Below are 18,010 nucleotides of genomic sequence, written 5' to 3'. Positions count from 1 at the left end.
CACACCTCGGTTTGTAATGCATGTAGACTTCGTTATAAATCAGTTGTTTTCGGAGCCTGGGCTAAAATAATTGTGATAACGCTATGACATCATCAGGTCTAGAAATGAAGCTAGAGGGGTATCTAGTGTTGTATTCTTCAGGCGGTTAAGGGACCAAATGTTAATTAATTCAAGGCTGCAAATAGTCCCCAACAGCAGATACACTTTGTCTATTGTTTGAGTCAAACTACAGAGTAAACATATACAACATATTTTGCATACGGATGATTGGGTTTATGTGTTTACTCAAAGACAGCAAGTGTAATTTTATAATGTGAAGGACGAAAATCTCCTTTGATAGAAATTGCTTAAAGAAATAAATTACAGTGAACATTTCCTTCTTTATTATGGCAGGTTGAAATACAAAACAAACAGTCCTTCAGGCTCTGAGGAGAGCTTCTCGTGTGTGTGCACGACGCCCATTCTGGGAGCCTCCGGTGTGTTGTGCAGCAGCGCAGTCTGCTGAAGCCTCAGACCAGATAGTGGATGTTTAAGATTTCATGAACCATCTGGCAAAACTGTTGCATAATTTTTTCGCGGGTTTAGATATTTAACCAGAAGTGTTTTTGTTTATGTAAACAAGACCAAAGTAGCATAATTCAATCCGTGCCCAAAATAAATACAAGCACAGCCCCAGGTCTGAGCAAATAATCTGAATATTTCCTGACACATTTCCTTCATGTGTTATCCACTGACTGATTTGTAAAAATATCATGATAAGTAGCTGACAGCTTGTTGCACACACTGTCACTCCTCATATCAGAATGTGTGATAAGGGAAATAAAGCTTCTGTGCGAAGACATTATGTACAGATATTACCAACATGACCTGTGATTACCCTTTCTGAGTGACTTATGGGAGAGAGAGAGGACGGCTGCTATATTTACTTCAAATATTAAAAAACACAGTGCCACCTCATACCAGTCAGAACAGACAACATCTGCTGAAGCTCGGCAAACATTACAACCAGACATGACCAACAGGGCGGGCTAGCCGGGTCTTAAGCCCCCCTAAGCTCCCTTCCCCCCTGTTGTTTTCTGACAGAAAATATTCATGGAATTAAAGATGTGATAAATCCATTAAGAGACATCAATCCGTCTAATATTTATATCTACAAAACTTCCTATAACCTTATTTTTCATTAATGTAACAACGGTTCATTATTCTGACTGATGATGACGTTGACCTTTGATGGTTTGATTGGTTGGTTCCTCTCCGTCTGATTGCATCATACCATAGCAGTTTCTAGATTAGCAGTCACAACAAAATGTTGAAATCGAGTTGCTTGTTAAAATACAATTAGCCTGTGTGTTCTAGTGTGTAAAGGCTAATTAGCTGATGGACTTCTTTACTTAGTTATCGCAAAAAAAGAGAGGAGGATCACAAACCGCTAGCAGCAATGACGGTGCTAATTGCTAACGTGGAGGACACTGCGATGCTAAAAATGGAGGATAATGAGGACCCTGAGGAAGATGGAGAATACTGTCTAAACGCGCTGCAGTCGTATTGCCAGTTAGCATTGTGAGCTGAAACTTTGCTACTACTGTCATGTGCTGTGTGCCTCGAGCTAACATTAGCTAGAGCTGTCAGGCAGCTGCTAGCTAGCGGGAGTTGTGTATCGCTGATTTCACAGTTATTTAAGATGCTTTTCCATAAATTATTCTACCTAAGTCATTTTTGCTCACAGCTGAGGTGTTTTGTAAATCCTGTGGTGACTTTGATTTGGATTGTGATTGTTTGTGGTTGTTGTTGTTTACTTTTGTGTTAAAAATCATTAGCACCTGCTAATGACAGCACATCCCCCCATAGCTAACACTCTCACAGCAGTTTCCTGGCACTGCTGCTGACCTCAGCCTACAGTGCCATATTATACAAGTCAAAACAGGCATTAGTCTCTGCAGCTTGGCAAAGATAACACCCAGATGTTACTGGTCTTTATATTTTCTGATGTGTATAAATGCTCTCTCACACAGACAGTTTAAACACCCCCACTCTTCTGTGCTCATGTGAACATGGATTTAAAGACAGTTCAGGATGAATGGCAGCCAATTAGTCTGCAATCCCTTAATTAATCTCTCAGCCAGGCCGTCTGACTAAAGCTTTCGCCGAGACCTTGCTGCTTCTAACTCACATCCGTCTGGCATTTTAACAAGTGAAGCTCAAAGGTAACGGCTCGCTGCCAGAAACCGAACTGAGGGGGACTAATGAGAGAGCAGCAGCTGCTGGTACGACTGTTAGCTCTCAGTCACTCTGAGCTAATGCTGGGCCAAATTAGCTCCACGGAAAAATTAGCTTCTTGAAAATTTGGGCTGAGAATCCTCAAACTGTCTGGGATGTGATGATGCAATATTTAAAAACGAAATGTCGGGAACAAACAAAAACTGATTAGTCTGATATTTTTAACTAACAGGCGGCGTGTCGTGCAGCAGCATCTCGGTCCCCATAAATTACTTCCTTAAACTTTGTTGAAATTGTGACAAATATATGTAACAAACGGCTTTAAACACAGAAATATGCTCATTAGAAATGTACATTTTTTCACTTTACTGACCCTAATTTTGGTCCATGAGGTGGATTTTTACAGTGTATCCCAAAAGAGGCGTTGTTTATTGTTTGAAATACAATCCCTGGACCCTGCGGCTCTCATTGGACATCATAATAAATTCTTATTAATCTCTTTAAACACATGTCTGTATATAAGTGCAGATAGCAACCTGTTTGACGTCCTCTTGCGACTTGTAGTCCATCCCTGCATTTTAAGTTTGTAGTTGTTCATGCAGCAGATATTTCTTTCCCGTGAGCCGGATGTTTGCCAACTCCACCAGAAGCCCGGTACATGTCTGAAGAAGCTTTATCGTCTGCAAACTATAAGCTTGGTTCACAATTAAATCCCCTGCAGGCTTTGACATAAAGTAAAAACACAATGCACATGTTTCCTCTTCCTGTACACAAAAGTTTTAAAACCTCTTCCTGTTTTAACTTTGTCTCTCTGAATTGATTCCCTGTTTTCTCTCTGACCTCAGTGACGGGGTTACATCACTGTTTGCCTTTCAGTGGGAGCATTCAGAGCGAAGCCTGTTGTTTCACAGGAGGAACGTGTGAAACAACAGGAAGGCGCTCCTCTACAAGATGATAATAACCTAATTAGTGCAAGCCAGGGGAGAAAATCTGTGAAAATGACTTATGTCTGCGGATGTTGTGAGGAGATGAAATGAGGACTTTTATCATTTCATCTCCTGTGAAACTCAAAGAACAACCAACGCACAAAGACTTCCCCTTGAATTTCTTTCCTTACTTGAAAAAAAAATTAGGTTTGATGACGATACTTTCAAAGCAGACTCTTTAAAAAGGCCCCTGTTTTAAATCCTGCTTTAACCTAATTCCTCGTATAATATTTGCAATGTGCTCCACAGGGAATTAGCTTAAATCATCTTTGCAAATATGCATAGGTGGGAAGAGGAATGTATTTTAACAGGGATCCAGATTACCTTCATTATGCTTGAAAAGCCTTATTTAAAAATCTCTTTCTTACAGCAGCTCTGGAGAAATGTGTGAGACAAATTCTCGTCCTTAATTTCTCCTCCCTGAAACGTTAATATTCATGCTTGTTAGCGGCGCAGGTAGACGGGGATCAAACGAGGACTAATATTCGTTTACATGGGAGCTAATTTCTCTTTTATCCAAGTAATTTTCTGCTCCCAATTTAATTTCTTCTAACACAATAACAAAAGCACCTCAGATTATTCTAATATGAGGATTTCACTTGTAATATTATACAGCCTGAGCTCAGAGGAAATTCAAACAATGTTTTAATAATACTGGGCTGAGCTGAGTATTTTTCATCAAATTAGCAGTGTGCCTCTAGAGATGGTGATGTCAGTCTGTCAGTCAGTTGATCCACTGCTTTAGTCTGCACTGAAATAATTTTACCACTGTTGGATGTTTCAGGCAGGTTTGTGCATCTGTTTATGGTCCCCAGAGGATAAATGCTACTGAGGATAGATGTTGGTTATCCCTCGACTTTTATCTCAAACATGATTTGTTTAGGTTTGTGGCTCTGAGGGATATTTCTCAACATCTTTATGATAGATTGCCAAGATATTCAAAGTGCCTGAAGGTTGAATTATAATAACTTTGGAGTAATGGCCTGCAGCCTGAGAGTGTCATCACTATATCAAAGTGTTTGTTTTTATACTACTTACTTAAGTTTAAGCCCAAATATCTGCAAAAGTAAGGACGCTTCCCATCACGCTTAACTGTCGTTTATGTTTGGTCCAAACTAGCTAAGGTAGCATGCTAACACCCTAACCCTAAACATGACGAACATGGTCAACAGTATACCTGAACATGTTGCTTGTAGTCTTGCTTCACATTGCAATAACATGTACATACGTGCATGCATGTAATTTCCAACCTTTAAAATGTTTTCTACTGCTTTTGGAAGTTGCTTCACAAGTTGAAACAGACTACTACCAGGATGGGCGACGATGACTACGCTAACTTAATAAGGAAAAATATTTAGGCTGATCAGTCAAGGTTACTTGTGGGCTCTTTATCTCTGTTCGCAGGAGCCCACTTGTGCGAATGTCATGGAGTATCCAGGTCGGCTCCACAATCGAACAAACAAAACTCTAGTTGTGGCAGATAAAAAGGTCTGGAGTTTGGTTTGTTTCCTCTGAGCGTCACCCAAAACACCTTGAAGATGTGGAGCTGTGTGTGATGCTGCTTTTAGCACAGCTCCAGAATCAGCACCTTGGACAGCGGTCGCAACAGTGGCATGCTAGAATAGTTGTAAACTCTTTGACATTATAGGAAAACTTTGAAAGAAACAAAATCTACTCAAACCTTAACCCAAACTTTTACTCAGTAGGTGCAGAAGACAAAGAAATACCTCCATCACTCTCCACGATATTAAAGATAAAGCCTGTTAATCCTGGTAAGACGATGACTGACTGGCGATCAGGGACTACTGTAGTATTTTCACTTATGGCAAGGTCATGCACTTGCTAGCTTCCTCTTCGCTTTGCGCACCCTTAGGCTATTTAACTGCCCAATGAACTCTCTGAAATATACTGTAACGTTTTCATTGCCAGAAGCAAGATTTATCCCCTAGTGAATTGATTAAAATAAACGTATGTGCACGAGCCGTATGCAACAGAAAGGAAAACTGACTCGAGGGAGCTCATCACTGGAGAGGAAGAGTAAAGAGTCTTAATGAATGGGGAGGGAGACTGTTCCGCAGTGACAGGAACATAAATAGAAATAATGAAGTCACTGTGGGGTTAGGACTGTTTATGTGCATAAGGAGCGACCTCGGTCCCGTGGACCTCTGGAAAATCTTCGGCACCCTCAGGCCTTTATTCCGAGACTTCATTTCATCTCCCGACTGGAACACACAGGAGGATCTGTTGCAAGTTTTTCCAAAGAGCAAGAAAAAAACAAGCGTCATAGTTCAGGACAGTCTCTGAGGTGCTCTTGTAGTGGCACTGCTCTTGAATGCTAATCTCCGATGCTGACGTGTCTGAGTGTTGTTTGCTAATGAACACTTAGAATGACTGCACTGCAGCCTTAATCACAGTTCATTTGGCTCATCAGATTTTCCAGACATTCAGCTGGGAGTCAAGTGGAAAGACAGGCTTCATAATTGCTGCAAAAACAAAGCTGCTCACAAGCTGCTTATCCAACATGTAACATACACTTCACATGTTCCTTTGATTTGTTTTTTTGAGAGATTTTTGCATCACTGTTCGATGTTGGTGTGAAGTGGCCGCGGCTCTGTTTGGACAAGATGATGTCATCTTTTTCCATGAGACAATTAGTGATTCGCATTTGAATTATAGTGTAAAAAACAAATCACAATGTTCATAAAACCTTTCAGGGGTATGTCATGGCACAGAGGACCAAACAGACAATGGTTGAGTCTAGTTGGTAATGGGGGTGATTTAATTCAGAGTGGAGAAGGGCTCAGGTTAGTTGCGTCTGAATAAAAGTTTTCAGATCTTATGTAACGTTTCCTCCTTAAACTTTATTACTGGAAGTTTTCGACAGGAAGAAATAAGTAGAGAAAAAGAGGAATAAATACAAATGGATGTTAATTGAGCACTTATCCTAAAAGAACCAGCTGATTCAATCAAATCGGCAATATCTGGCCACTATGTTGGGTCATTGATCCACTTGGGCAGGGGAAGTAATAAGGCTCATGACACTTTACCGGTCAATAATAATGTGAGTTGGAACGCTTCAGGCAGGTTCTATAAAGAAAGGTTTGTTTAACAAGAAATGAATGCATATGCAACAAAAAACCTTTTAACCAGAAAACATGTCAAACTGCAGAAACACCAACAGCATCGCTGCTTTTTTGTACCCTAAAGAGACGCATGGCTGCGATGATTTAAAAGTACCGAGTGCCGTTTCAACATTTGACAGTTGTTGGCTTGTTTGCACAGTCAGTCAAATCCAATTTATTCCCACCCACACACTCCTGATGAAGAAGATCAGCCAATTTTCTTGTGTTTTTTTCAGAACTTTAAAATGTATTGTCTTTTCTAGTCATGAATATTTGATATGTAGAAATGCTTCAGATTTAGATTACAGCTTTCGAATGTGCTGCAATCAAAGACTTTTACTGCAGCGTGTCTTCACACAGAGCCTGAAAATAACAAGGTCATGGCTGCAGCCCTGTGCGACACGAACAGCAGCGTGTTTCCATTATTTTGAAGCATCGTGAGCTTGTTGTCTTTTTTGTACACGCCAACATTTTTCTCTTATTTCACAGGCTCTTAAAGCAGGTTGCAGTGTTTAAGGCATTTGTTTTGACCGAACATACAAACCCCCTTGCCATTTCTTAATACCTCCTGTGCAGGGGTGAATTACTGTGCATGTGTAAATAAGCTGGCTTGTGCGTGTTTAAAGATCCAGCTACAAGGCTCCACTCGGTATATGGCTCAACATGGGGAAAGTGGTAGCATAAATCACAATAACAGCCTTAACAGTCACACTGTTGCCTTGATTATCTAGCGAGAAGCAGCATCCTGGTGCATTTAACGATGCTTCTGCTCTGCTGTGCCCTAAAAGCATCAGATGGTCATTTGCACTGCTGGTCTTTGTGTTTCTGCTCTCACTGAAAGCTGAATTATTGTCCCTGTCTGTCTATGTTGAAGTATTCACAAGAGCCTGAAGCTCCTCTGTCAATGATCTATATTTTGTCTCTTTACTGTGCGAGTACATATTGATTTGATATGTCACCTGCCTAGAATCGGTTATGAAGAAGCTGGTAATCAGTCATTTGAGAAGGAGAGCTTGTTTGTCTCCGTTTCTGTCTCCATCGCTCATTCTCGCTCCTGCTGTTTCTCACTTTATGTCCCCTGGCTTTGTGTGACGCAGGCTGAAACAAGAATAAAAAGAAGAATGGCATCTCGCAATTGTTCTCAGAGGTTTTTGTTTTTAGCTCTGCGGGGAGAAAAAAATAATAAGAGAGCCCTTATTTTTGCCCCCGGCTGCCTCTGTGGTGATTTTTTTTGTCCTCCGTGTCACATGGACCTTGTTTGAACGGATATTCTCATATTTCCACTCGGCACACTGATTCTTATCACTTTACATCAAATAGTATGTTCAAGTATAGGAGGAAGACGTTGCCCTTGGGTTTGCCTTGTCAGCATTTTGCTGTTGTCTGTGCAATTCAAGGATTTAGATTTTTATTCTGCTTATATTTCAAGTATTCAGCTAAAAACACGCTTTTCTGCTCCCCAGTGAAAATATTAGTATTCATGTGGGTTCTGAGGTAATTCATTATATCTCCGAGGAGCCTTGGTAACTTGTTTTACTTCAGTTTTATGCTGCCATTCACCATACTCACACAGCGGCCATTTTCCCTTTATGTCATGATAAGGGTGGAAAGCTCATGCTGTTATAATGTTATACTGCCATGTTCCAGGCTGTAAGTTGTATAAATGGAGGGTATCTGACAATCGTTAGCATGTCACTGCTTTATGATTGATCGGTGACTAAAAGACATGAACAGAGAAAATCTGGATGGAAACCTGGCCATTGTTCAAGTTCAAACAACCGACAACAGCTAATGTTAGCATCCAGCCACGTACTAGCTAAAGTTACCACTAGCTCTGACAGCTAATATTACTGTTCGGATTGTTAAAACACACAATAGGAAGAGCCTATTATTAGCTAAGACGTGGTTTAATGCCAACAATAGCTGTTGTCTGATCTACATTGATCAGCAATAGAAAATCTGGAGGGAAATGCAGCCATTTTTCAAGTAAAAACAACATGTGGGATAACTCATCAGACAACAGCTAACATTAGCTTTAGCCACTTAGCCTACTAGCTAATGTAACAGTAAGCTAGAACAGTGAATATAACTGTTTGGTAGTGTTAAACCATACAATAGGAAAAGCCTTATTTTCTAGCTAATGCAATGTTAGCTGTAAAGAGTTTAATGCTAACAATGGCTGTTATTGATCAAAGGAAAATTCGGAGGGAATTTGGGCATTATTGCAAAATGACACAACATGTTACATAACAGCTAACGTTAGCATTTAGCCACTTAAAAGCTACTGTTAGCTAGGAAGTGTCTGCCAACTAATATTACTGTTTTAGTATTAAACAATATACAATAGTATAATTTCACAGCTAACATTTTTTCCTAGGAGGTGGTTTAATGCTAACAATAGATGTTGTCTAATTCCTTAGCTAACGTAACTTAATTTTAGCTACAGTGGTTTAATGCTAAAAATGTCTGTTCTCTGATCTAGACTGATCAGCAACTGAAAACATAATACACATTTAAAATCTGGAGGGAAATTATGCCATATTTCAAAGACAAACAACATATTTGATAACTTATTCAGTCAGATGACAGCTAACGTTAGCATTAAGCCACCTAAAAGCTAAAGTTACCATTAGCTAGGAAGTGTCTGACGGCTAATTTTACCGTTTTAGTTGTACTAACCAATACAATAGTGTAATTTCTAAGCTAATTTAATGTTTGCGAGAAAATGGTTTAATACTAAAAATAACTGTAGTTTAAGTGTAATTCATTTAATTGCTGTTTAGTGGTTTAATGCTAGATAGCTTTTGTCTGATTTAGATTAATCAAGAACTGAAACATAATAGGGCCATATCTCATGTAGTCAGACAACAGCTAGCTTTAGCATTCAGCCACTTACTAGCTAAAGTTCTGTTAGCTAGAAAGTGTCTGACGGCTAACATTACTGTTTGGTTGTGTTAAACCATACAATACTTGAGTTGTCTTGATTGATCAGCAACTTAAAACATAATAAACAGTCAAAATATGGGGGGAAATTGGGCCATATTTCAAAGTGGAACTACATATTTTATATTTTATGTAGTGTGACAACAAATTTAGCATTCAGCCACTAGCTAATGTGACAGATATCAAGGAAGTGGCTGCTAATATTATCTGCCAGGACTAAGCGATAAAATAGGAAAATTTTTCTTGATTTACAAATTATAACATGTATGAGGATAGAGAATACTACTCTTGTATTTATAAGAAGCTTCAGAACATTTTAAGTTTTAAAATTGGGCTGCAACATTAAGTAAGTAGTAGTAGTAAGTTTGGGAATTGCTGCCCTACATTTATACAACCTGAAACACAGCAGTGCAACATTATTCAGCAATGGAGCCTCCCTCCCTGAACCTAATGTCAAAGGAAAATCTCCACCGTGTGAATATGATGAATAATAACCACAATTTTTGCTCTCCTGTGCTCCTGCAGAGATTTGTTGGCAATGCGAATTCCGAGGCTGTCGTCCAGAACAAGCTGTCTCATCCGGTGAGGACACGTTTCCTGCGTTTCGTCCCTCTCGACTGGAACCCCAGCGGCTGGATGGGCCTGAGACTGGAGGTGTACGGCTGCTCCTACAGTGAGTAACACACAAACCCTCAGAAAGCACTCAGTCTACTCATCAAGCCTCTGTAAAATGCGCCGCCTGGAAGGAATTGTTCATTTATACATCCGGCTTCGCCGTTACACTCTTGATGGAGGGTAATGAGGACTGTTCACTTGGTTTTAACACGCTGTTTGAAAATCCATAAAGCAGTGAAATGAGGAATCAAAAAGCTGACAGACAGGGTGTGAACTATATAGGAGCTATGATTTCTCACTTTTAGCACTCTCTGAATAAAACTTCTTATTGAGTCCTTTACGTCACAACTTAACTCGAAACATTTTTACACTGCAGCACTGAGTTTCAGTTGTTGCCATGCCATAGCAATTAACAGTTTATAGACTTATAGACTTTGGCCGAACGTTGATTCCCCACATTATGCTCGAGCTCTAATCTTAGAGTGCCCCTTTGTGGTTTAGTGCTCCTTCTGATTGAAGCTACAATGGGTTGGGGTTAAAATCTTTACCTAGGGAACGGGGCGTCACTTTCAAGCTTAATCATGCACAAAAACTGTACTGTTACTCACAAATAATCAGCTCTCAAAGCTTGTTACAATAATCCAATTACACAGTCATTTGCCTCTACATCAAAGTAAGATATTCTAATGGAAGTTTTTGCAAGATAGAGGCATCTTCCCAGCCGTGTTCACTGCCTGACTTTGAAGTAGTAATTTTGGAATTTTCCTCGACCACTCTGCTTTTTGTCTTCACCTGAAAAACCTCACTTTCGAGGACCTCCATCCTCAAAAACAAATGGGGCAACCTTACCTTAAAGGTATAATAAAGAGGATTTTTCCTTGCATTTTGTCAACAACACATTCAAACTGGGCCCCTCCTCCTGGGCTCTCCGTCACCAGAAGCTCACTCTCTCTCGTGCGAGAACACTCCCACCCCGCTGAGCTAACACAAACAGCATCACGGTTACCTTTGTGCTAGCATGCTAATCGCCGGTTACCATCGTGCTAGCATGCTAACTGCCTGTTACTGTTGTGCTAAAATGCTAACCGCCAGTTACCGTTGCGCAAGCATGCTCAACTCTGGTTACCTTTGTGCAATCATGCTAACCGCCGGTTACCATTGCGCTAGCATGCTAACTGCTGGTTACTGTTGTGCTAGCATGCTAACCGCCGGTTACCGTTGCGCTAACATGCTAAACTCTGGTTACCTTTGCACAAGCATGCTAACCACCGGTTAGTTTGTCCTACCCGGTTTGAGGCACCCACCTGTCCAACAGAAAGAAGGCCAACTCTGCATCACTCTCTCGCCATGTTCACCGGTCTGAATGGGGCCAGTTACTAATTTGAACCACTCAAACACTCACCTGTACGCTGTGATTGGCTCAGGGAACCACGACAGCGCCCCTCCTGAAAACGTCCCGTGCAAAGCAAAACAACAGAATAGATGCAGAGGGAAGGGTCTCACAAGGGTCTGCACACACACTCACCAACACACATGTATAGAGGCCCAGAAGTGATAAGTTATATTATGTAATATTTGTAAAAGTCTGTATTTTATTTTTCTAGGAAAATTCGACTCATCATACCTTTGAGTTTGTCCCTTTCTAATGATAAGAAATCTCCTTTTACACAGAATTTACCATTTTAATCTAAAAAATATTGAACATTGTCTTCTGGCCGTCAGAACTGAAATACCTCATTATCTCAAGAAAAGATCCTTTTATATCTCAGAGTGCGTCCATGTGGGTTTCATCACTGAGTCATCGCTCTCCTCATGCAGTAAAATGACACTGAAGTAACTAAGCGGGTCTATTCATGAAGTGCAACTCACACTGGCAAGCTCTAAGTAGTGAAGCAAACACAAGATTTCCGATACGGACAGGAGAATTATTCGAGGTACAGGAGCCCGGATGTGCCAATCCCAGGAGGAAATGTGGAAATGGTTGTTTTTCTGGGGCATCAGCCCCTGTGGACGTGGTGCTATGACTCTGCTGGTGTGTGGGTTTACATACAAAACAATGGATGCAGGTATGTGAAAAGCAGACTTAAAACATATAATACCATAATATCACATTCAAATATTATTGTACTGAGATGCAGGAATAAGCTGGAGCCTCTGTGACTGCACAGCACAGGATTTAGAGACATGCTGCTCACACAAACACGGTAACATTTATACCCCGAGCAGTCCTCGATAAAGCACACGTAATGGGGATTCACTGACACACCTCTCCCACACATTGTGAGGCAGCACTAACTAGATGAGCCAGTGAATTAATGCACTGTGAAACACACACAGAATATCCCACAGTGATCAGTTTTATGATGCTCGGCCACCACACAGTGCTGGAGTGTGTTAATGTTGGATAAGCACGTATAAAACCGATGCAGCCTCATATACTCCTGGTTCCTCCAACGGTCGAATAAATATTTGGATTCAAGCAGCTGCCTGCATATAGTGAAAGATAAATTAATAACAGTACAGCTGGCGTTCCTCCTGTGGTAGATCCTGATCCAGCTAGTGTGTGCATTTGTTTTGTAAAGACCTGAAAGACAGAGGAACACCTTTTTAAAGCTATTTTTCAAAGCAGCTGTTAGCAGCTGCATAATGATGTAGTAATATATCTATGTGTGGCTATGTTAAAGGGGCTATATGCAAGATTTTGCATATATTCATCAATCCAATATCATCTTTTATTGCCAATGTGTGAAGGGATTTGTTTCTATGACAACAATAAGTTGTGGGTCTGTTTTGATCTCCAAAAGCAATCGAAGGTGATTCGCAAGCCCTGTCGATGTTGACTCTAGTTCTCCCCCTGACGTCGATCACGTTCCTGTTTGGTCAGACGGTCTTCACGAGATAAAACTCATGTGTTTTTCTGTGTAGTCTGTGTTGGTGTTGTTGTGGCGTTACCACAACCATATCCATGTCACAGCTTGCGTTGTCTCGTGTTGCACACTGCTGACTGTCATGGCGGAGAATGAGCTCTCGGCAGAGGTACTCGCGAACGCGCTGATACGTCACATCCTCATGTTTCCTGGAAAAAACTAAAAGTGCTTTACATAAAAATCAGCCCACAGGTTGTTAGGGCCGATGGAGGAAGATGGGGAAGTTCTCACTTGATCAGTTCCTCTTCTATCCCTTCACACATTGGCAATAAAAAATGATATTTGATTGATGAATACATGTAAAATCTTACATATAGCCCCTTTAAATAATTGTATTGCTTGGTAATAGTCATGATGAATTGATGAATCTACAATTATTTACATGTTCAGTAATTTTATGTCTTCAAAAGGCCAACATGAGAGGTATGCTGGTACATGCAGTAATGTCCGGTATGACCTCCATGGACACATCCATGAAAACAAAATCAATCAACTCTAACTGCCCTCGACCTGACGCCTGTGCACCCTAAAGATGTTAGACCAACGGTACTAGAGTGCATTATACTGTCTCATTCACAATATATTATTAAAGCACATATTAATAATGTCTGCAGCTCCACATTAAGGAGCCCTAAACAGCATCTTTGACGTCGTAGAGGTCATAGTAAACAAGCCGGAGTTTGCGAGTGCTAACTTTAACTAGCTAACGTACTGCTAACTGTTACTGGTGAAAACTAAAACATGGGGGTCTTTTGGTCGACATAACTACAGAAGAAACTCCTGTATATGTAAACTATCTCTATAACTGTAAAATAAAAAAGGAAACGCTTTTGTAAGTCATAAAGAAATATCACGATTAAATTGAAGCTGCTTCATAACCAGTTAAAAACCTCCTCACTGTTTAGTCACAGGAACTACAACACACAGGCATGTTGCATTACTATGCGGCTCATGCTGCTGCATATCAGCCTGTAATCTATGCAGGAGTGTCACTCAGAAGCAGGATTATATAGAGGTGACACTGAGAATGGCCCCATCCTATTAACTGATCTTCAATATATTCTGCTGAAATCAACTGTGTATGAACGATGAGATTGAAACAGGAAAAGGGTAATGGAGACTGAGGTAGTAGCCGGTTAGGGCCTCCTCACTCAGATGACTGAATGACAGCGGAGCTCCCAGCAGAGCTGCAGTGTGACAACACACACACAGACCACATGCAAGCAGTGATACAGTGTACAGACTGTGGACAGACTGACTAACCTCTGCAGCTATCCTAATGATTAAAAACAGTTTTAACTGATTAATTGTTATTATATCGGTAATGATGAATGGATTATTGTGTTGTATTACATCTTATTTATGTTTCAGTTGCTATGTCTGATATACCCAAAAGTATCGACACTATGAATGCTAAGTCTTGTTTCATTTATGTTTGTATTTTTCCCCGCTCTTCTTCTTCTCAGCGGTCCTTTTATTAGTCCAGTTACACACAATAATGTCCATTTTTGCTTGGCTTTGTCCCTCAGGTCTGTCAGAAATTGAAGATTAATTTTAAGGAAATTTACGAGATTTTTTAATTCTACGGAAGCCCTAAGCGGACATGCATCCACATATTTTATTTGCTCTGTTTTCCTGTAATAACGAGTAATTTCCGGTTGTTTTCCCGAGATCTCGACTCATTTATCCCGAGAGAACAACACGGCACCGCCGCAACGTCAGAGCTGCAAAAAGCACAAAACAAACATAGAAACAGGCTTAACTGACCTCATTAGTGCGGGCGGTGGCAGCATGGCACGTCCTGCTCTCTAATATCACAGTGACCAGCCTGTTGTTCTGTTTTTTACTTCGCTGCAAAATTATCCTGTTTTCACAAGAAAAGCAGTTTTGTTATCTCGAGAAAACAACCGGAAATGACTCACACAGGAAAGTAAAATATAAGGATGCATGTCGGCTTAGGGCTTCCGTATAATCCTTCCTACAATTGTCTGAAATAAAATGATTACTAGTATACATGACGCTTACAAATGGCATTATTTTTTTGTTTGTTCTGATTTCCAAATTTCAGCCATGCAAAACAATAAACCAACCAACAAACATTTTTCACTGTAGCCTGAAGGAAGTTACATTTTCATGTCGTTATCTTCCAATTTGAAAATCAGTGTGCTCGTCTTTGTTTCTCGAAGCCGTTCTGTAATAAAAAAGCACCTCTTTGCAGAGAGGTTCAGTCTCCCCCGAAAGGCTGCAGACTTGTGAAAGCAATTTTCCAAAATGTGTCACTATAGTAACAACATTTTAAAAATAGGGCACTTTTTTTTGATCATGGGAGACATCGTATTATTCACTGAAAATACAGCACGGCACACTGATTTCAGGATCCTTCTAATTGTCTTTCAGAGTCTTTCATCGCAGACTTTGACGGCAGAAGTTCTCTGCTGTATCGGTTCAACCAGAAGTCCATGTCGACGGTGAAGGACGTGATCTCACTGCGGTTCAAGAGTCACCAGGCGGAGGGCGTTTTACTGCACGGAGAGGGGCAGAGAGGAGACTACATCACCCTGGAGCTTCATCGAGGGAGACTGGACCTCTACCTCAACTTAGGTGAGCGATGCTTCCCCCGACTCTCTCTCTTGAATATCAATGTTTTATATCCACAAGGATGAAGTCCCTCATTAAATGGAATGTCTTTGTAGTCCTTTTGAGAGGCATTGTGAGTTTAAGAAGATATGAAGGATGTTTTATTATAGTTTGATTCAAAATGATTTTTTAAAGAGAAAATGATAAGATGGTAACATTTGGAAAGTTAAGGACACGTGGGTCTCGAGTGACGGCTCGGGACGTCGCCAGGTCAAACAAAGAAAGGTTGGTTGTAAATACAGAAATGGGGAAAACAACATAATCAAGCAAATGTTAACAGTTTCTTTGATTTCGGGCACTGCAGATGTCCATCAGTTAGAGGTGTAATCTCGAAGATTTCAGATTTGTTCTCTTTGGCGGCACCTAGGGTGATCAACGGTAATTGCAGGAGCACACTTCCCAGATATCCAGACAGAGCTGCATGTGTGACGTCCACGGTCGGCTCCGGTTGTAACTCTTGATTTTCCTGGCTGACGGTCGCTTTCCTTTTCAGACTGTTTGCTTCATCTGAGCGTCGAGTTTGTTTCTTCTTCTTTGGATTTTCACTTCTTGTTGAAGTTGTATCTGTAGTCATCCATCTTTTCTTTGTTTGTTCAGCCATAGTAGATTACTGTTTACTCGCAACACTTGCAGAGAGCGGGAAAGCAGCCGCTTAGCTCCGCCTACCCTCTCTGGCAGACCAACCACTGCTGGCTGATGGAAAACGCGTCACTAACTGGGTGCCGCTTGTGTCTGTAATACTGCAAATGCAAAGGCTTCCATCAGTGGGCCATAGGCTCAGTCACCTTTGTGTTAGCTCATTCGGCGATAGCTAGAGACTTAAAAGACATTTATTTACATGAAAATCTTCGAGATCATCACTTTAAGGTCTACAGGTAAACTGTAATGTACAAATGCCACCTGATGGCAGCAGCTGCATGAAGCACTAAAGGAGCTTGAAGACTTTTAATTTGAAACAAATACAAGTGTTGACTTTGTATCAACAGTGTAGTTGTCTTTGTCCACATATCACGTTCCTTAGTGCGCCTGTTTCTTCTTTAAGTGTGCCCAGTGTCTTTTTTTAGAGTGCTCTGCCTTTTCTGAGGACGTCTTGGTTTCTTTAAGGCACTGGTGTCTTTTGGGGGACGACCAATTATATGGAGCAGAATTTGTCATCCTGGTAAAATAGAAAATGGAGGAGAAGCTTGTCCTTGCTACGTCTCTCAGACAGAAATGTCATAATAGAGAAAAAAAGGAGCATTTCTGTGAGCGGATTCGCCAACAACCTCTTGGTATCGCAGCAGCTGTTAGACAAGGCAATGATGTTCCTTGAATGCTGTCTCCAAGTTATCATTGCATGCATGTGGACATAAGACTTGTATCCTGACCAACCTGAGAACATCAGACACAAATGCCTGCCTGCTTTAAATAAAGGCCTGCTGCCTTCTGCAGTCGAGGTAGACAAAGGTCAGTGTCATATTTTAGTTGATAAATGACCTCAGCAATCACCTGGTCATAAGAATCATTTACTGCATTGCCTCAGCCTCACCTTTTCAGCAGTACAAACCTGCCTTCATACCTGTGTTGGTTTCCATCCTGTTGGAAAGGACAAAATGGTGTGGGTGTTTTTTAGCTCTGCCTGTCTGCCCTCACACGTCTGCAGCTTCACCGTGGTTGATGTAAACCTGCTCACTGTCCCCCCTTCTGTTGTCTTTGTGTTCCTCCAGACGACAACAGGCTGAGGTTCAGCAGCGGTCGCGTCGCTGTCACCGTGGGCAGCCTGCTGGACGATCAGCACTGGCACTCTGTCCACATCGAGCGCTTTAACAAGCAGGTTAACCTCACTGTGGACGCCCACACGCAGCACTTTCAAACCAAAGGAGAAGGACACTCGCTGGAGGTGGACTACGAGGTGAGTGCATGAGATGATTAAATTACATAAATTGGAGGTGAGATAGCGAGAGTAACTTTGCAAATGTGTGCGAATCCCTCTGTGAATTTATCCAGGAAGGGCTAGACAACACTATCATTAATTACACAGTGTGGAGCAGTGGATTTAGTAATAGGCTGTGGAGCACTTTGGTAAACAGAGTGCAGTGTAAGTAAGCCCCGGGGAAGGGGCATGGTTTTAAATGATGTCTCCATAATGAATGACGGTAAAGAACGAACAAGAAAAGTGGCAGAGACAAGCTATTTTTGTTGTACCGGGGGAATAACGGGCTGACAAAAAGGCTGTCAACCTTCTGCACAGCGTTTAACTTTTTGTGACTCTGTGGAAAAAACGCCGGTTTGCTTTTAAAGTATACCATGTAACGGTACAACATGGAAATTGACCAGACTACTGTTTTACTTATTGATGAGCTGTGTTCTCGCATTTATCCACGTTTCCAACAATGTTCAATTATATTCAAGCTAACCGTGCGTTACATTTTGTCACCCATGTCCCAGGGAAACACGGATAACATGAGAGAGTGAGGAAGCGTGTGTGCAAACTGTTCATGCTGTGTTTGTCACGCCTGGGGTTGTCCTGCTGTGCTGCGATTGTGTAAAACAGCCGATAGTGCAAACACAGATCTTTCACCCA

General features: G+C 41.1%; 1 protein-coding gene across 1 annotated transcript in view; it reads left to right on the top strand.

The window, feature by feature from the left end:
* Positions 1–18,010, top strand: part of cntnap5a (contactin associated protein family member 5a) — a 127,909-nt gene that overhangs the window by 32,770 nt on the left and 77,129 nt on the right. The window contains exons 4-6 of the mRNA XM_069663729.1: positions 9,794–9,941; positions 15,208–15,411; positions 17,154–17,338. Coding sequence (XP_069519830.1) covers positions 9,794–9,941; positions 15,208–15,411; positions 17,154–17,338 — 537 coding nt within the window. The remainder of the gene's footprint in view (positions 1–9,793; positions 9,942–15,207; positions 15,412–17,153; positions 17,339–18,010) is intronic.

This window comes from Semicossyphus pulcher, unplaced genomic scaffold, assembly GCF_022749685.1.
Source record: "Semicossyphus pulcher isolate SPU_LCO1_2020_fin unplaced genomic scaffold, fSemPul1.0.p SCAF_15, whole genome shotgun sequence".
Taxonomy (NCBI): Eukaryota; Metazoa; Chordata; class Actinopteri; order Labriformes; family Labridae; genus Semicossyphus; species Semicossyphus pulcher.
Note: the sequence above shows the minus strand (reverse complement) of the source record. Positions and strands in the feature narration are given on the sequence as shown.